The following is a 20184-nucleotide window of genomic DNA, read 5'->3' as shown; positions in this document are numbered from 1 at the left end:
AACCGTGTGCCCACAAGTGAGGGCACCTCAGTATGGAACCGTGTGCCAGCAAGTGAGGGTACCTCAGTATGGAACCGTGTGCCTGCAAGTGAGGGCACCTCAGTACGGAACTGTGTGCCAGCAAGTGAGGGTACCTCAGTATGGAACCGTGTGCCAGCAAGTGAGGGTACCTCAGTATTGAACTGTGTACCAGCAAGTCAGGCCGCCTCAGTATGGAACCGTGTGCCCACAAGTGAGGGCACCTCAGTATGGAACCGTGTGCCTGCAAGTGAGGGTACCTCAGTATGGAACCGTGTGCCTGCAAGTGAGGGCACCTCAGTACGGAACCGTGTGCCAGCAAGTGAGGGTACCTCAGTATGGAACCGTGTGCCAGCAAGTGAGGGTACCTCAGTATGGAACCGTGTGCCCGCAAGTGAGGGCACCTCAGTACGGAACCGTGTGCCAGCTGTCGGTTGTTTCCTTCATTGGTTCCCTCTCGAGTCTGTTCTAGCATGAGTCGCTTATTCTTGAGTGCTTGTTTTAGTAGCATGTAGTTGTGCCTGTGTCTGAGTTCTACCCCTTTTTGTTAACAGAATCACGGTGCTGTAATTCCATAGGCCAGGGCAAAGGCATGGTGGCAGGAGCAGGTGAGAGCTCCCATCTTGATCTGCATGGGAATGGCATGCATACCCTCCAACAAGGCACACCACCTGATCCTTGCCGGTAGTTCACTGCTAGGGACCAAACATTCAAACGTGAGCCTCGGGGCCAGCCGTTCTGTCTGTTTGGTCAGTTTGCGAAGGGCATTAGCACCAAAGGATGGGTGCAACATTAATAAGAGCTGTTAAAATGGCAAAGGCAGTGGGATTGTAGAGACTGCTAGACAAACAGAAATTACACACTTTTAAAATTAGTTTATTTGAGACATAATTCATATACCAAACTGACCTCAAACTCTATACCCAAGGCTGGCCTTGAGTGCTGGGATTATAGAGTGCACGACCATGCTCAGTGTAATTTCTCTTTTTATCTTACACAGTTTAGTCATTAAACATTCATTTCTGTATCTCACCCCTCTTGTTAGGTCCAGGTTTTTATTGAAATATTTTAGTTCAAAGTCAAATCGACCTCTCCTCCTGAACTGGAATACTGAGATTTACATGATAGGTTCATATTCCTGGTTCACGTTCAATTATTAAAAACAAGCACTTTTTAATCACATTTTTAAAAGTTCAAATACTGGTCAGCTAGCCCAACCTGTTTCCTAGACAGAACTGTGCAACCAGAAAGGCCCTCTAATGAAATGGTGATGAGCAAGTACAGCCCTCTAGTGGTTCCGTTACATGCTGCACTGAAATTTGGTGACATTTGGGCCTTGCTTTGAAGTTCTGCTGACAGAATTATAGTTTAATGTTGAAAAGTAATTGAGATACCCCTTTACCCTAGCAATGCGTGTTCATACTAGGTTCTCATGTGACAATATAGACTAGTTAGGATTATCCTGTACTTGATAAACTGAGTGGTTGACCAAATGTGAACTTAATGCATGTTAAATTGTGGGAGAATTAACTGAGGTGGCATAGAGCATGTCATATCCACGCTGTGGAACACGTGGCTCTCATGCTTAGACTGGTATTTATGGGATGGTATTTTGGGGAAGCAAGCCGCACCATGTGTGTTTGTGTGTTACATGCACAGAGACATGCCGGTTACACATAGTAGATCTCCTCATTTTTATTTGAAAGGAAGGTGGGAAAAAAAAACTTAACTTCTTAGGCTATATTTTCATATGAGTAGAAAAGAAAATAAAGCATGAGGATTACACCAGGCAATATTGGTACCTTTCATGGAGAGATTTGGAAGTAGGGAGTCAATAGTGTATTCAAATTTTTAGGAAAAGTAAACACAGGGACCTGAGGTGAAGGAACTCATGCAGTCCGTAGCTGTTCAATCTCGAGAACAGAAATGCAGTCCTTCACTGAATAGCTGGTGACGATGGGGGAGTGCTCAATGTCAGGCCGAATGACACTCAGTCAGCTCCTGACAGCTTTTCTGAGTTGCATTTGTTTTTGTTTGTTTGAATAGAATTTGCTTGGTAATCTGCTTATAAATAAAAGACAGGAACTAAATTGCTTAAGATGTGTGGTGGTTGGGATTTCTCTTTAAGGAGCTTTCCCCTTGTTCTAGGAATTAAAATCTTTTCCTCTTCAGCCTAATTAAGTGTGTTAATGGAGGGCCTCTAATGAAAAAGCCTTTCTTTGAGGTCTAGAAGTGGAAATGATTTGTCCTGAAAGAACTTTCCTGACAGGCTGTCGAAGCTGCTTGCCATCACCCGAAGGCTGTTCCGAAGGTGGTCTGGACGCTCCGAAATGCTGAGCGACACTTCAGATTTAAACACTTCAGGCTCTAGGGATGAAGACAGTTCTGTCTTCTCCAAGACCGAACACAGCATCATTGCAGCTTACCTGATTGTGGCAGGTACGGGTGTTTATTCAGTTACCTGCTTCTGGAATGGGAGAAAAGTGGAGGTGCTTGGTACAGGCGTGCAGTGTGGGCTAGCTGGTAACCAAGGGAGCTGTAAGAATCAGAAAATGGAAATGAAGGAATAAACAAAAGCATTGTTAACGCTGCCTCTTGACATGGAAGACTTTAATAAATGAGAGTAAAGGGTCGAGAAACGCTATAAAATGAAGTTTTAGAATAAAAATTGTCATATATCTGGTTCTTACATTAAATGTAAACATGAGCTGAGTGTGCACCATGGTAGAAGTATGCTTTATATCATTTACCATTCTCATGCATAATTTGCGTAGTTTTCTTCTTGGTAGACTCTAACTCAAGATTGAAAGGTACTGGAGGCAAAGCTCAGGTTTGAAAAAGAAAGTACGGTGTGCAGATACAGTATGCAAATTCAGCTCCTCCAGCAGGCAGTCATGGGAAACGGGAGCTAGAGGGGTGGGCTTTTAGTGTCTTTGAAAGTGTACACAAGACTTTCACCTTCTTACTCTTGTGTTTTCTCATTTGTAAAATAATGATAATAAGGGATCTGTCATGATTGTTAGGAAGAGTATATTAAATGTCATCAAGGCGCCTGCGGGGCATGGATAGATGTTGGGCATATATGCTCTTGAGTGTACAGATATTAAATGAAGATAAAGGCTTGCTTGTAGAGAAGAGCATGAAGGAAATGACAAATTCTGTCAGTGCCATGTCTTTTATAATCAGCAACCACTTAATCTCAAACTGTAGGCAGTGGCAGGTTTTAGTAACTGTTACATTGGATTCATTGTCTTTTGGATTGGCTTTTCTGAAAATTTCAATCATATTTCTAAAAACAGAGTGAGATATATAAGGTAGATATATTGTCTACTTTACAACTGTCTAGCTTTTACCTCACAGTTGACTTGGGCTCCAATTTCCTTTTAATTTTAGTGGTGCAGTGATTAATTCATTTGAATACTTCTGTGTGGTAAGAGGCAGAAAGTGGGCCCACATTTCTAGAATCACATGGAGACACTATGGACAAGTTTTGGTTCAGCTAATTGTAGGTGGCAGGGAAAATCCAAAATTTATCTGGTATTCTGGAGGCTGAAGCAGGAGAATTGCTGAGGATTTCAGAGTTGAGTGGGCTATGTAGTGAGACTACATACAGAGCGGAAAAATCTGCTCACAAGATCAGTACGCGAAGGAAATTTCCTAAGGAGATCTTGTAGCTGCTTTTGAGTTTTGTTCCCTGATTCATACAGACGAAGAGCTGAAGAGGTTTTCCCAGCACAGGCTTGTAAGTGGTCCTCAGCTGTAACAGGCCTACTTGTTAGCGCTTCCTTCTGTAACTCGACTGGTCGGTTTTGTTAGGAAGCGTCAGGGCAGGCGACCTTTGCTTAGGTCTTTGCAGAGGAATGGGAGGAAGCGCGTCTCACCTCTGCTTTGTTCTGTGTGTCAAGCATCTCTTGTTCTTCCCATCCCCTTGTTTTCCTCCTTAAACAAAAAAACCGCTTGAGCTTCCAAATAAGAATGAGAACGGAGGGGAAGGGTGCGTGCCCGTGAGTATCATTCCATTTATTATTTTCACCATGTGCCTATGTAGATTCTTTTACTGTTGAGTTTATTGATTTTATATATGTATTTAATTAATTCTTTTGAACCAGGAGCTTGCTCTACTGTCTGTACTAGCCCAGAACTATCTGTGTAGCTAAGGCTAGCCTTGTACTCAAGATCTTCCCGCTTCTGAACTATGCCTGGCCTAGTTGTACTAATCTATTTTTACTTATGTGTCTGTGTGTGTCTTGATGAATGATTGCCACATGTCAGGTCCTGGGGATCTGCAGTTACAGGTGGTTCTGCACTGTTCAACAGAGATGCTGGGAACAGGATTCAGGTCATCTGTCTAGATTAGCAGCAAGTGCTCTTAGCCACTAAACCATCTCTACCACCCCCTAGATTCAGTTTTTATTTTAATCTTTCGTTTGGATTTGAGCTCCTGTACACTTTTACCATTTTCCATTGCTACAAGTATTTTGTTAATTTAATATGCTTGAGTACTCTCTCTTCCATCACTTAAAGCTGAGAATTGAGGGTATGATAAGTGTATGGATTTGACATAATTTGTCATGGGTGAATTGTAAAATTGCAGTGAAAGGTTGGCTGAAAAAGTTGACTGAGTACCAAACAATACTGGACCACATAACCTGTAAGGTTATAGTGAGTCACCAAAGGGTTAAATAGAGACAGTATCTGTTGCATTTCAGATGTGTGTTGTGATGGTAGCTGAGATAGGCCACTGCAGTGACCCAAAGTTGGAGCAGTAGGGACTTAGGGGAGGCACAAAGAAGTAGACTCTCTCGAGAGCTGGAAGGTAGAATGGATGGTTTGATGTGGGGCTGGGAAAGAAGAGGGAGCATCGAGAATGACTTCTAGTGGGGCTTGGGGTGGGGGATGCTACCGGTTGATGATGCAGTTCACCAAGATGGGAACACACCTGGGGAAGGACAGATGGGGGATGATGCCCCCAAGTTCAGCTTCGCATATGGCCTTGAGTTCTACAACACCAATCTCAGATGCAATGAACCCACTCAAAATGCTGAACTGGGAAAGAAAGGCGTCTAGGACAGAGTTGAAAATATACATTTAATATGGTAGTGTTGAAGAAAGACTATCAGGTAGACCAAGAAGAGATAGAAGGGGAGCTACAGGAATGGGCGGGGGGGGGGGGGGGTGATTTCAAAAGGTGGGAGAGTAGGACTACTTAGAATTTAGATTGATGGATCTACTGTACAGTCATTGGAAAGTACCTGCAACCCGGGAAATAATGCAGTGTGTAAGATAGCTAGAGAGAATAGAGTAAAGGGGTCAATTATTTGTGTAGTACCAACATATTGGAGACTCCCCCAAAATGTAGTTACTTTCTTCTGACTATGTACTTGCGAGGCAGCAATTTATGTGCCGTATTTAACCCTTTTGAATCCAAATCACAAGGTGTTTCTTCTCTTTGTCCCCACTGTAGTTCTTGTATGTTTGCTAAAGGAGCCAAAGGACTGTCAAATTTGCTGTCATGGTGCTTGAAGGAATAATAGAAACTGGGCTGACTGGAGTTTTAGTGGTATTCCATCATCAGAAACGTGCTGTGTGGCACATACTCAAGATAGAGTTCATTAGGAGCCTGAGATGTAGAAGGTGGGACAATGTAAGAGCTGAATGACTTAGCATCACTCCAGAATGAGATAATACAGGCAAGCACCCTCGGAACAGATGGAGAAGAATATAGAGTCCCATGAAGAGGAGGCTGCTTCAGAGCTGCATTGGGCTTGGCCTGAACTTTAAAGGATGGCTAGCATTTACATATACAGAGGAACAGCACAAGGTGTTTCAAGTGGGAAAAAAATGAAGTCAAGATTTGTCGCTTGATGTATTTGCAGACTGCTAGAACAGTGGGCTTATTTCATGCGTGGGGAAAGAGGATAACAACAGATTTGGGCCAAGAGCCTAGACAATGAGGTTAGGACACTGGGCTTTTCATTCTTCAAGCACTGGGGGAACTGGAAGCTTCCAGTAGAGCTATTGCTTGTTATTTGATGGAGCAATCGTACCAGCCATGTGGAGGACAGAGAACAGGGACATGGAAGATTGGAATAAAAGGATGCTAACAAAGTTTGATGGGAGCACCAAGATAGAATGGAAGTTCTGACTTAGCTGATCCTTCCATGTGTTGGTGTTTGGGATTACTCCCACTAGTTTGGACCGTAACTGGGGATTGCTCATCAAGTAGTTCTTTTTCCTGGGAAACACAATTCTCTTTTGTTTGTTGTGTAACCTTCTAGAAAGAAGTCCAGTAATGGTTCTAGCTTCTCCATTGAAATTGATTTACAGCAGCCTCTACCACTTGGACCTGAGATGGCCTACATCTGGCTCATGAAAAACATATGCATTCTTTCAGCATGTAGGGAATGTTGATGTGGCTAACATTTGTTCCCAGTGTGCTCAATAATAGTTCTTATTATCAGTGGCCACACTAGCATGCTGCTTAATAACATTAGTCCTCAAGCTAAAGAAGCTGTCTGGGCCTGTCCAACGGTGAGACACTGAAAATGCTGAGTGTCTTGATTCCAAGACTGAGGATCGCATAGCTATGGTGTCATCAGATGTGATGTTCCAATGAACCAGAAATCTGTCTTGGCCTATTGTCCGGATGGTCGAATATTGCAGTATGCATTCTAAGAGTATTGTGTGTGTGTGTGTGGGGGGGGGGTTGCATGTGTGTGTGCACAAACTCATGCGTTGAATGAAGAATTTCAATTTTGACAAGTTGAATTTTAAGAAATATTGGGGGAGTCACATGATCTTACTATGCTTAATGTGCCTAATGATAATGAACCAAATAAAAAAAATATAAATGTGACAGAAATGCTGTTAGGATGGAATACTGATTGAGGCTTGAGAAAGGAAACTAAGCAGAAAGAAGAGGAATTTAGTAGTCTTCCACAGGAGAGGGTAGCTGGTCATTCCTGTATCCTAAAAATCCCAACATGTTGGAGTCATGAAAGCTACAGGAGTATTTAGGGACAGATGGTCAATGGTGATGACATTTGAGCCAGCCTTCAGTGCTGGCTTCCACAATCAACAGATTCTTTGTGTTTTCATTTCATTTCTGTTTTACAGAAGATGTTACGGTTTTAAGAAGAGCAGGACCTCTTCAAACCAAAGGACTAAGCTGGATTGCTATCTTTTTTGAAGTAACTTCAATATTTAATTTTTTATTCTATTCTAAATATTAATGTTAAACAAAATGCATGATCCTTTTGTGTGTATCCTTAGGTATAATAAGCATTCTCAGCAACATAATAGTTCTGGGCATCTTCATTAAGTACAAGGAACTGCGGACACCCACGAATGCAGTGATTATTAACCTGGCTTTCACTGATATAGGGGTCAGTAGCATTGGCTATCCCATGTCTGCTGCTTCAGATCTGCATGGAAGTTGGAAATTCGGATATACAGGCTGTCAGGTATTGGAGCTCTTTGGAATGAAAATGAAATGAAGTAAAGAAAACAGATGCAAATTTAAATGTCTTTTTAAAAAATCCCAAGAACTAGGGCTGGGAAGGTGGATCAGTGGGTAAAGTGCTTGCTGTGGGAGCAAGATGACCTGAGTTAGGATCCAACACCCATGGAAAAGCCAAGTGTGGCAGCACACACCTTTAATTCCAGCTGGAGGGAAGTAGAGGCAGGCAGGTGGCTGGATCCAAGGGACTTCGAGGCAAGCCAGTTTAACCAAACACCCCATTCAGGGAGAGACCCCAAAAAATAAAATAAAACTAAAAAGTGGAAAGCAAGAGAGAAGACACCCATGTCAACCCCTGGCCTCCAAATGCTCACATGTGTGTGTGTACCTCACACATGTTTACATGCACATATACATCACACATACAAAACAGCAAAAATCGCCGGGCGGTGGTGGCGCACGCCTTTAATCCCAGCACTCGGGAGGCAGAGCCAGGCGGATCTCTGTGAGTTCAAGGCCAGCCTGGGCTACCAAGCGAGTCCCAGGAAAGGCGCAAAGCTACACAGAGAAACCCTGTCTCGAAAAACCAAAAAAAAAAAAAAAGAAACAAAAACAGCAAAAATCTAGTAATTTAAAACAAGATATTGTAAGATAATAGATTCATTACTTTTGTGGAAATAGCTTCAGTAATGATTGAGGTTACATTTAGTTTTTAATATTTTATATTTGTGTGTACAGTCTTTTGCCTGCATGTATGTATGTCTTGTACCACCTGCATGCACTGTTTTGTCAACATACGTCTTTATTTCCCTGTGACTAAGCATTTGTTCCTGAATTTTTCTTTTATAAACAGAGCTTCAGTAAACACTCTACATGGAAGACACATTAAAAAGATAACAACCATGTAAATGAATGATTGTCTCAGATGTGGGTTCTCTTAGGAGGTACAGAAATACTCCGCCAGTTTGGGTTGGCAGTTAACACAGGCATTCTGTGCTACCCATTTCTCTGAAAGCTCAGTAGGTACCCTGCTCTGTCTTGCACCATGGCCTCCTTTCAGGAAGAGACAATGTTTGTTTCTACTCCTTACCAGTGTAATCACCAAACCCCGTGCAGTCATATTAACACCCCTTTCCACTTCTGGAGATTTCTGCTTTTCTCACTGCCCCTGTCTTATCCCTTCACTGTTTCTTTATTCACCCATTCAGACACCACCACTTAAGGCTGGAGAGATAGTTCAGTGGTTGCTGCCCTTACAGAGGACCTAAGCTGAGTTTCCAGCACCCACATAGTGGCTCAGAGCCACCCCTAATTCCAGTTCCAGGGGATCCAGCATCACACATACACATGGTGTACTTATGTGCACGCAGACAAAACACTCATACACATAAAATAAGAATAAATAGGTTTTTTTTCTTTTTTCAAGACAAGATTTCTCTGTATAGCCCTGGCTGTCCTGGAACTCACTCTGTAGACCAGGCTGGCCTCAAACCCAGAGAGCTGCTGGCCTCTGTCTCCCCAGTGCTGGTATTGAAGGTGTGTGCCACCATGCCCAGCTTAATTCTTTATTCTTTGAATTGAAAATGCTAGCAAGCAAAACTGAAGGCAATATCAAATCTAAGATCGGGTTTAACATTTCTGTTTTAAAAAGAAAGTTACTTTTTAAATTAACACACAGAGAAGAACACCACACAGCTGATTTGAGGAGGCCACTCAGCACTGCCCAGTTCCAAACTCTGCCGCTCAGTGAACTTCTGTACAGTCAGAATGGCCTTTCTGAGGCGATAGAGCTTTGCTTATAGTTTTATACTTTTACTATCAATTACATTAATTTTTTATGGTTCTTACTACTTTATTAATCAGAAAGTTGAATTTACTTATCTACCCTGAAAAAAGAAAAAACATATAATAGATTTAAAAATAGAAAGCCAATTCGCTTTATATCCTTTTTTTAAATAACAGCTCTATGCTTTTGTTTATATCTGTTCTTCCTCATTACCTAATATTACTGTCTCTTGGTCTACTTTCCAACTTACATACTGAGCCTACATTTAACCTGTTTATATTTATACATATATACCTTACAGGCTAGGATCCACACATGAGGAAGAACATACAATTTTTATTCTGAGCTTTATCCATTAATATTACACTTACCAGGTTTACCCATTTTTCCCCAAAGTTTCATTTTTCTTTACAGATGAATAATACTCCATTTTGTATATGTATCAGATTTTCATTATCCAGTCATCGTTTGATGGACATTGAGTTTGGTTCCACTTCGATGCTATCATAAAATATGATAGCAATAAATATGGATTTGCATAATAGAATATCTTCAAAATTTTTAGATGTATATATTTGTCTTTTTGTGTGTGTGTATGAGTATTTTATCTGCGTGTATGTTCCATTGTATGTATATATACTATGTGTGTGCCTGATGCCTGCAGAGGTCAGAGGATAATATCTGATCCCTCTCAGACTGAAGTTAGTTGAGAGCTGCCATGTTGTTGCTGGGGTCCTTTGCAAGAGCAGCAAAATTCTCTTAACTGATGAGCCCCTTCTTTCCAGCCCATAATAGAATATCTTTTATTTATTTGACAATTTTATAAATGTAAACAATGTATCTCAATAATATCCACCCCAAACCCTCCACCACCTGTTACTCCCCCAGGCATTACCAGCACATCCCTCTGCCCCCTTCATGTCCTCTCTTCCCCCTCCCCCTCTCTCTCACTCTCACACATACTCTGTAACCCAGTGAATGAAATTAGTGTTGCCTGTTGAGTTTTAAAAGATCCTGTTGGCTTGATCTTGTACAGGTCACCATAACTGCTATACATCATGGGTGTAATGGCCACGCCATATCCAGAGGGCAGCACTGCATAGTGTTCTTTCCCATCCCTAGTTCTTGCACTCTTTCTGTCCCTTCTTTTGTGATGTTCCCTGAGCCTTTTGTTGGGGAGGGACTGATAAAGATGTCCATTTCAGGCCGAGTACCCAATTATTCTCAGCAACTTGTTCTCAGCGCTGACCAGCTAAGAGCCTCTGCACTAACTGCTGACTACTGCAGAGAGAAGCTTCTCTGGCCAGGGGCAGAGGGTAGCACACGCCTGTGTGTCTAAGCATGTTTAGAAGTCAGTTAGAGCTCGCCCGTTTAGGAAGACAACAGGGGTAGGCTCCTCCTTTTTTTTTTTTTTTACCATATTTATGGTGTCATGCGTGAATTCCCTCCTGTGGAGCAGGCCTCAAATTCTACCCAAAAGTGCTTGGTTACCCTCATAACCTTTGTTCCACAGTTCCAACATAATGAGCATTTAATATGTTTGAAATGTATTCTAACAATGAGACAAGACTACAAGTGATTAGTGCTGGAACGATGGCTCAGCCAGTACAAACGCTCGCTATGCAGGCCCGACAGCCTGAGGTCATGCTCTGTAACCCACGGTGTTAGGAGACAGCCATCGCCCAGAAATTGTCCTCTGACCTTCACACACGTGCCCTGGCATGTACACGTGCACATACACATACACCGTATCTACACAGTAACAAATGTAAATGTTTCATGGGAGGGCGTTGGCAGGGAGGACTGTTAACCATTTGTTTTTCAGGTTTATGCTGGATTGAATATCTTTTTTGGAATGGTGAGCATTGGCTTGCTCACAGTTGTAGCTGTGGACCGGTACCTGACCGTCTGCTGTCCTGATGTAGGTAATAGCACGTTTCTTGTCCTTCTCAATGAAGTCATTTATGATGTAACAGTCACTCAACATGTATTCATTTTAAGGTACAAGCATAATGGTTTGTAATCGGGCTTCAGTCTTATTTTTCTGGAAACCCTTGTTCAAAAGTTTTGATGGCTCCCTACAATACTTAAAATACAATCCAGGTTCCATTAGGTGTCCTGCAAGGCCCTGCAGGATTGGCCCTGGTTACCTTTCATCCAGGGTCACTCTCACTTTTGGATACTGGCCAGGCACTTTCACCCTTTGGGACTTTGTATGTCTTGTTTTCCTTGGCCTGGAAAGCTTTTATTGTTCCTGCTTACGCTCTACACTTTTATCATTGAGATTTTAGGTTGTCATTTTTGTCACAATGTGAAACCCCGTCGGCAGGCTTTGTGTGCTCTAAGGTACTCTGTAGAGAATGTGCTTGATGACTCTTTTGAGTCATCAGTGGAGCCAAAGTGAGTCCTGTCATTGTGAACAACACTAATGCTTCATGTGCTTCCCAACAGGAGGAAGCATGACCTCCAACACTTACCTCAGCATGATCCTGGGCGCCTGGATCAACGGCCTCTTCTGGGCTTTGATGCCCATCGTGGGGTGGGCTAGTTATGCCCCAGATCCTACTGGGGCCACGTGTACCATAAACTGGCGGAAAAACGATGCGTAAGGATGGGCTTCCACTTTATAGTCAGATGCTCCTGAGCTAGACATCTCTCCCCCTTCTATCCATGAGTGTCCTTGGAAAGACTGTGAGAAAGCGTCCTTGGTAGTGATGGTGTGATACAAATGGAGACACAGAAAAGAGTGGATTATGCTTGCTTGCGAGTCAAGGTTGCCTGGCTCCCTTTGTCCCTTTCCTTAGTCCTTTGCTCTTTCCTCTGTCCTCTGCTCAGGCAGTGTGGGGACACCCTCCCACTCTTTACTCATCTCAAAGTTGGGTCACACGTGGGAAGAGGGTTAGTGAAGCCAGAGAGCAGGCAGCTCTAACCCAAACCGAGGCCACCTCTGTGTTCTCTTTTCCAGATGGTCTGGGGTCCAAGAGTATGCTAAGGGTCCCTGCAAGGATTTGCCCTGACTTAATGACATTCCTCTGGGTTTTCATGGAAATGAGGATCATTTCGTTCACTAAGGGAAATGAAAGATGACTCAAAAACAAAATCTTCTAAAAATATTTCTGTAAAGGGTCAAACTTCAGGCAACACTTCAGCTCTGCCATCATACTGTGAAAGTAGCCATCAACAGTATAAATGAATGTACATGACTGTGTTTTAATAAAACTTTATTTACAAAGATAGTTAGCTGGCACAAACTAACCCACAGGTTTAATGGTCTAAGTGAACTATGAAATATAAGTCAAATATACTTCCTAAGCTTTTTACCAATAAAATGACTGCTGCTATTATTTCTAGCAATTATACCCTGTTCCCCTTTCCTTGGTTTAGGGTATTAAACGAATGGTCATGATCTTTGTTTCTTATTTCCAGATCTTTTGTGTCTTACACCATGATGGTTATTGTGGTGAATTTCATTGTGCCCTTGATGGTGATGTTTTACTGTTATTACCATGTCACTCAGTCCATGAGACTTTACGCTGCCCGGAACTGCACTGCATACCTCAACAGAGACTGGGCCGACCAGGCAGATGTCACAAAGGTAAGAAGTCAAAATCCTTGAAATGTTATTGGTAGCAAAGCTTTAAATATACATCGCTGGAAAGTCCCAGGACCTCCCCGCACCCATCCCCATCACCCACCCCCCCACCCCCGGCTCCTTTCCTTTCCCCCTATCTTCACTGCCCTGCTCTTTCTGCTGGTGTTTGTCCCCATATGGTTGAATACTATGCCTATCTGTTCCTTGGATGTCTCTGTGTGCTCCGACCCCTGGACTTCCTCCTGTAGACTGAGGATTCCCGTGTCAAGGTCCTGGTCCTGGCCCTCCCAACCCCCTACCTCGACACACCTTTCTCTCTCAACCTGAGGTATGGGAGCAGTATTTGGTTAGATTATACAGCTTTCTGTCTCCTTTTGGTATGTGCAAACACACCGGACACAAGGTTCACATTGTCTTCCCCTTGGAGCTGATCCTTCCTATACCCTGGAGTGCATTGATCTGCCCTGGTCAGGCCGCTCTGTCAGCAGAGACTTTCCCTTCATATACACACGGTGCAAAGGGCTCCTCTCCATATAGTTTGTACTGTATGTAAAACATGCTGCCACGTGGCTACTGATAGAACTCACCGAGCTTAACATAGGACTGTGTTTCCACATGGAGTTTAGAAAGTTTGTTTGGTTGGGATTAGTAAATAATAAGGGGGGTGGGCAGTTGTCAGTGAAACTCGAAGTGGGTTGGAGAGGGTTTGCATGCATGTTTGCTTGAAGCCAGCCTTGCGTGCTCCCCCAGCACACCAAATGAAAGGGTGTTCCCTGCAGGGGTGTCACACCCTTAGCAGCAACGTCACATGTGGCTCCGCACAGCCACTTGCAGTTGTTATCGTAGATGAGCTCAGGAGCCGAAACAAAGGACACTGAAGGCAGAGCCCCAGCCTCTTCCATGTCACCAACAAAATTCTAGCCTAAATCCTCATGCTACTGCAGATGTAGTAGTCATGTGAGCATTTTAGATGCTAGGCTTGGTGGTTATCTCTTTCTGCAGATGTCTGTGATAATGATACTGATGTTTCTGCTGGCATGGTCCCCTTACTCCATCGTGTGCTTGTGGGCTTGTTTTGGAGACCCCAAAAAGATTCCTCCTGCAATGGCCATCATAGCTCCGCTGTTTGCAAAATCCTCTACATTCTACAACCCCTGTATTTATGTTGCTGCGAATAAGAAGTAAGTAGTGTTTATTGTGTGTCTGAATAAAATGATAACACAGAAAGAATGTTAAAGGCAGTGACTAGTGTTCTAAGACTTTCAGAGGTGACAGAAGACTTTGACAGATGTCATAGTTAGGATTTCTCTCATCTTTTTTTTTTTTTAAGATTTATTTATTTATTATGTTATTATATTACAGTGTTCTGCCTACATGTATGCCTGCAGGCCAGAAGAGGGGGCACCAGATCTCATTATAGATGGTTGTGAGCCACCATGTGGTTGCTGGGAATTGAACTCAGAACTTCTGGAAGAGCAGCCAGTGCTCTTAACCTCTGAGCCATCTCTCCAGCCCATAGTTAGGATTTCTAATGCTGTGATAAAACACCATGGTCAAAAGCAACTTGTAGAGGAAAGGGTTTCTTTCACCTTACAGTTCTACATCACAGTCCATCACTAAAGGAAGTCAGGGAAGGAACTCGGGCCAGAAACCTGGAGGCAGAAACTGATGCAGAGGCCATGCAGTAGTGCTGCTTACAAGCTTGCTCAGCCTGTTTTCTTATAGCACGCAGGACCACCTGCTCAGGATGACACTGCCCACAGTGATCTGGCCCTCCCACATCAGTAGTCAATCAAGAAAATGCACCATAGGCTTGTCCGCAGGTCAGTCTGATGGGGGCATTCTCTGTTTCCAAATGACTCTAGCCTGTGTCAAGTTGACATTAAACCAGCCAGGACAACAACCTAGTTTAAGGTTATTTGGCTTATAAAACTGCTGAAAACAGCCAAGACCTTATATATTTAGAGCTCTACTCTTGTGACAGACTCTTTCCACATGGTGGCAGAAATATCCTTGGGCAACCCAGACCTAAACTCTACGCTCAGCATCCAAAGACAGCCTTCATCTCAAATGACCACATGGCAGAAAAGTTCCTGGCTGGTCACTGGTAAACTGGGTTTGGATGGTTGTCCCACCAAGGTATATGGAATAGTGTTTTCCAAAGAAAAGAGTAAACAGGCAACAAGCCCAGACAAGACTCTGGGCTCTCAGTGGGTAGTTAGTTGTGTACTCACCAGGAGCAGTCAATCACAGAGTGTAATAGAGACGCTCTCGTCCCTTTACTGAACTCCTGGGTCAAGTTTAGATTATTTCATTTTCTGTTACTGTTGGATGATGAACCAATTGTGCTGAATCCTGCTGAATCACAGACTGCTGCTGCTGTGTCTGTTTAAATGTGTATGCTAATGCATAGATCTGAGAGAACAGCTTTAGTGTAGCTACGTGAAGAGCACACAAACTTGCAGATGAGGCAGAGCACACACGGAGACCAAAGGGCATATTTTGAGGTCAGAATCTGCTGGAAGTTCTCTGGGATAGACCAGCCATCCTCAAGCCTCCTCAAATCGAACTGGCCTTTGCACAGAGGACCAGATCTGTGAAAAATGAACTTATTGCACTTGGCAGTTGAGGTGTCATGTTAAATGTACATAGATGTTGAGTTTATCAGATGTCCTCCAGGTTTGTCATCGGTGGTACAAAGTTGGTCTTAACCATGCCATCTGTCTGTATATTTATAAAGGTTCTCAATTGGAGATGGTGGTTGGGTGCAGCGACTTCTTTAGAGATGCCCATCAGCAGTAGTGGCTCTTTAGACAAACCGCAAATGCCTTCAACGTTTCATGTCATCATAGAATAACGTTTTTTTTGTTTTTTTTTTTGCTTATGGCAGGTTTCGGAAGGCCATGTTTGCCATGTTTAAATGCCAGCCTCACCAAGCAATGCCTGAGACAAGTTCTGTACCAATGGATATGCCTCGAAGCCCATTGACTCCTGGAAGAATCTGAGATTTGAGAAAAGAATATACCACCAAACATTTTATTTGTTTTTTTTTTTTTTTTTTTTGGCAATCCATTAATTTTGTTTTAAATATGAACCCATTTAGATGGAGTGCAGACAGAGACGCTGCCGTTGGACTGCAGGTTCCTCCCAGGCAGGCAACCCAGCTCTGTCTGTGCAGTAGGTGCTGAAGAGTCACTGTGTCCTCGAGGATAAATGAGTCTTCAGACCCCCTTTGGTGAACCCAGGCACACAAAACGACAGTCTCTTTTCCTTCTCTTTAGAAGGCACACGTTACAGTGTATCGAGGACCTGTAAATGCACTGAGTTTTCTATTAGACAAGAAACAGCCTCTAGAATATTAGAATATTTTAGTCTTAGGAAAAGTTAATAATAAGTTAATCAAGATTATAATTAATTGCTGAAATGAGTTGTTTGATATTTCCAGCTATAAAGATATTTTTAGGATCTCAAAATTTGAATTTAGAATCAATTATTAATTCATATTATTTAAACAAAAATATTCAGGCGTTAAACACAACTGCTTTCTATCATGCCAGTCCATTGCACATATACATTTTATCACAGTATAACATCTGTGTATTTTGTTGTTATTTTTTATTTTTTTTTTTTATTTTTTTTTTTTAATAGAAGATTTATTTACTACTTATATACACAGTGTGTAGTCTGCATGTTTGCCTGCAGGCCAGAAGAGGGCGCCAGACCTTATTACAGATGGTTGTGAGCCACCATGTGGGTGCTGGGAATTGAACTCAAGACCTCTGGAAGAGCAGTCAATGCTCTTAACCACTGAGCCATCTCTCCAGCCCTTTATTTTTTATTTTTTGATTTTACAAGACAAGGTTTCTCAGTGTAATAGCCCTGGCAGTCCTGGAACTCACTTTGTAGACCAAGCTGGCCTCGAACTTACAGAGATCCGCCTGCCTCTGGCTTCTGAGTGCTGGAATCAAAGGCGTGTGCCACCACCCGGCTCAGTTTGTCATTTTTAATGCCTGTGACTATTAAACATAGCACAATATACAATTACTGAAAAAGTAGACAACAAAACTGTTTCAATTTTTTGCTTAGCTTTCTTTTGAGACAAGGTCTCCTATGTAGCCCAGCCTGGCCTCAAACTTGCAGTGATCGGCATCTCAGTGTCTGGGATTACAAATGTGTACGACCATGCCTGCCTCAGTTGTTTTTGCTTTAATAGATCCAACATTGGGGACATGTTAATACAAATATCTTTGTAGGGGTGGGTATCAATTTATTCTATCTGAGTCTTATCCAGGCTAAGGTTATTGGATAGAAATGTAAAAGAATTTATTGTTACTAGCTATCTCTAGATGGTAGGTCTGCATCGTATTGGCCATGTATACTCTTTCGCTTCATATTCCTTAAAATAATGCTCTATAATATTTCAGTTATGAGTTATATACTGTAGTAGGAATTCATCTTATTTCACATCTCTTTAAGTGCTTCTTAGACTATATATATTTATGTATTGCCCCCCCGCCCCGTAAACTGCCTCCTTAACCCCTTTGTCAGCATATTAAAATCCTGCCCACTGGTTTATGAGACCATTCTCTGTGTAGACGATGGTAAATTGCTAGAACTTTCTAGTTTGGTTTTCCATCTTCTGCCTTTGCCCACGGCAATCATGCATTAACTCCATAGCCAGCTTTTAAAAAACTCATTCCAGTCCTTCAAATCTTTCAAACCGAACTTTCAGCAGCCTGCTGTATTAGTGACTTTTCTTGTCGCTGTGGTAAGGGAGGCAGGGTTGGAGGGAACTGAGTTCAGCGTGCGGAGCAGCTGAGGTAGCTGGTCACACGGTAACGACAGACAGAAAGCAGAGTGACATCAAATCTGGTGTTCACGTGCTGTCTCCTTTTTAGTCCAGGACCCCAGCTCGTGGGGTTGTGGTGCCCACAGTTAGAGGGACTCTTTCCACCCCAGTTCTCCCAGTCTAGAAAGTCCCTCAGACATGCCCAGAGATTTGTCTCCTCGATGCTTCCACATCCTGTCAAGTTTATCACCACAACTGTGAAGAAAGGCTGGCTCCCTTAGCTTCAAGGCCAAGGCCTTCCTCAGCCTGGCCCAGAGAGACTTCCCTCCTCAGCACAGACCCAGAGAGACTTCCCTCCTCAGCACAGCCCCAGAGAGACTTCCTTCCTCAGCACAGACCCAGAGAGACGTCCCTCCTCAGCCTGGCCCCAGAGAGACTTCCTTCCTCAGCACAGACCCAGAGAGACTTCCTTCCTCAGCCTGGCCCCAGAGAGACTTCCTTCCTCAGCACAGCCCCAGAGAGACTTCCCTCCTCAACACAGCCCCAGAGAGACTTCCTTCCTCAGCACAGCCCCAGAGAGACTTCCTTCCTCAGCACAGCCCCAGAGAGACTTCCTTCCTCAGCACAGACCCAGAGAGACGTCCCTCCTCAGCCTGGCCCCAGAGAGACTTCCTTCCTCAGCACAGACCCAGAGAGACTTCCTTCCTCAGCCTGGCTCCAGAGAGACTTCCTTCCTCAGCACAGACCCAGAGAGACTTCCTTCCTCAGCCTGGCTCCAGAGAGACTTCCTTCCTCAGCACAGACCCAGAGAGACTTCCCTCCTCAGCCTGGCCCCAGAGAGACTTTTCAGCTTTTTATAATTCTCCTGTGGCAACATTAAAATGTTCTGTGTTCCCAGAGGGCCCTGAGTGCATTGTGCCAGGAGCTGGTGGCTCATTCAGCCCCCTCAGTTGAGCTGCTTACAGAGACATGTGAGGGTCATGGGAGCAGTGAGGTGGCAGAGACAGTTTTGACACGGTAACTAGAGACCTGATGGTGGGTTCTAGTTTGCAAAGCTGTGAGTTCACTTCTAACAACAAGTAAAGGATAACTTCACTTTACTGTAAGGACTTGAGTGGTGCTCTACTGTTTTAACCCTGTATCAATCAGCTAACTTAGACAACAAGACTGACTACAAGCGTGGAATCTGGCTCCCTATAGTCACTGGGCTCACTGGCTTGACGCCCTGCCTCTACACAGCTTTTCCATACTCAACTGGCCTGCTTCTCTAGGTCAGAACGTCCGTAAACCTGACAATGCAAAGACCAGTTTGGTCACGTAGTAAGCAGAGTTCTGCCACCAACCTATGTCCTTCCTCTTGTGCCCAGTAACTCAGAGTTACCACCCATCAAAACCCAGACCTACCACCCACCACTGTGTCGTGAGCACTAGGAAACCTTGGGATTGTTCTTTAATCCGGTCTTCTTCATCCCCACACTCGATCAAGTGATTCTCCCACCTCTGTGTTTCTCCAAACTCTATTATCCACACTCTTACCAGCACACCAAGGTTACAGCCTCATGGCTGTTCACTCGGACCATAGCCAGGGATGCCTCCTTAAAGTCTCCAACTCCCCTCTTGCCTGCTCTAAACTAGTGGCTCTCAATCTGTGGGTTGTGACCCCTTGGGGACAGGGGTGTCGAAAAATCCTTTCACAGGGGTCCCACATCAGATATCCTGAATACCAGATATTTACATTGCAATTCATAATAATAGCAAAATGACAGGAAGTAGCAAGGAAGACACTTTTATGGTTTGGGGTCACCATGGCATGAGGAACTGTATTAAAGGGTCACAGTGTTAGGAAGGGTGAGAACCGCTGCTCTGAACCCTTCCAGACTGCTACCAAGAAATCCCCTGTAATCTGTTGACCTGATAAGCCACTCACGGCTTAACCTTTATGCTTTTGCTGCATGGAAGCTGAGTGTGGCTCTTGAACAGGGCATCTAAGGCCCCTTCTCTGTAGCCTCAGCTGCTTAGCCCTGAGCAACAGAAAACGCTTGTGTTTCTCTGAGGTTTTCTTGAAGCTTTATACACACACAGCACACTCTTTCCTGCTTCCCTCTGCTTGTGTGGGAGCTCAGGGGCCACCCAACAGGAAAGCTTGGCCTGATTACACAGGCTGAACATGTTCTCTTGCTTCCTCGTTGACCTGTGTCTCTATCCCTTGAGTTCCTTCTGTAGTGCTTAGTGACCATGTGGTGCTTATCTTGGTACCTTTAGTACTTGGTTTGGAGGTTGGCAAGTACTCAGTAAATATTTGGTGAACAAGTGAATTGTGTAGTCTCAACAGCTGCAATATGATTTTTTTTTAAGACTGAGCAATTTTTTCCAGACTCTATTGCTTATATATGATTTCTATTAGTGTTTGATAACATTTCATGTAATATTCTTATTTTTACAGAATTAAATCTCTCTCTTTTTTTCTTACGAACTGTATGGCCGTGGCAGGCTTCTTGTTATCTAATCTTTTCTCATGTTTAGACTTGATGGACAGAATT

General features: G+C 43.5%; 1 protein-coding gene across 2 annotated transcripts; it reads left to right on the top strand.

The window, feature by feature from the left end:
- The first annotated feature begins 516 nt into the window (after positions 1–516).
- On the top strand, positions 517–20117 carry Rrh (retinal pigment epithelium-derived rhodopsin homolog). Of its 2 annotated transcripts, XM_052730627.1 has the most exons (8): positions 517–626; positions 2288–2457; positions 7291–7481; positions 11089–11188; positions 11715–11868; positions 12690–12858; positions 13858–14036; positions 15746–20117. In XM_052730627.1, the coding sequence occupies exons 2-8, from the start codon at positions 2349–2351 to the stop codon at positions 15858–15860; spliced, it is 1017 nt and encodes a 338-aa protein (XP_052586587.1). In that variant the 5' UTR covers positions 517–626; positions 2288–2348; the 3' UTR covers positions 15861–20117. The 2 variants fall into 2 exon arrangements, with proteins under 2 accessions (XP_052586587.1, XP_052586588.1); XM_052730628.1 differs by lacking the exon at positions 517–626 and having other exon boundaries at positions 2341–7208.
- The last annotated feature ends 67 nt before the right edge of the window (positions 20118–20184 follow it).

The sequence above is a fragment of the Peromyscus californicus genome, unplaced genomic scaffold (genome assembly GCF_007827085.1).
Source record: "Peromyscus californicus insignis strain IS unplaced genomic scaffold, ASM782708v3 Scaffold_9__1_contigs__length_137607984, whole genome shotgun sequence".
NCBI lineage: Eukaryota > Metazoa > Chordata > Mammalia > Rodentia > Cricetidae > Peromyscus > Peromyscus californicus.
The sequence above is the reverse complement of the archived record's forward strand: the minus strand, read 5'-3'. Positions and strand labels throughout refer to the sequence as shown.

Bases quoted from the DNA above. Each gene is read 5' to 3' on its own strand.
- Rrh (XM_052730627.1), top strand. From the start codon at position 2,349: ATGCTGAGCGACACTTCAGATTTAAACACTTCAGGCTCTAGGGATGAA. The intron at 2,458-7,290 runs GTACGGGTGTTT...GTGTATCCTTAG, and splicing joins AGCTTACCTGATTGTGGCAG to GTATAATAAGCATTCTCAGC. The intron at 14,037-15,745 runs GTAAGTAGTGTT...TGCTTATGGCAG, and splicing joins TATGTTGCTGCGAATAAGAA to GTTTCGGAAGGCCATGTTTG.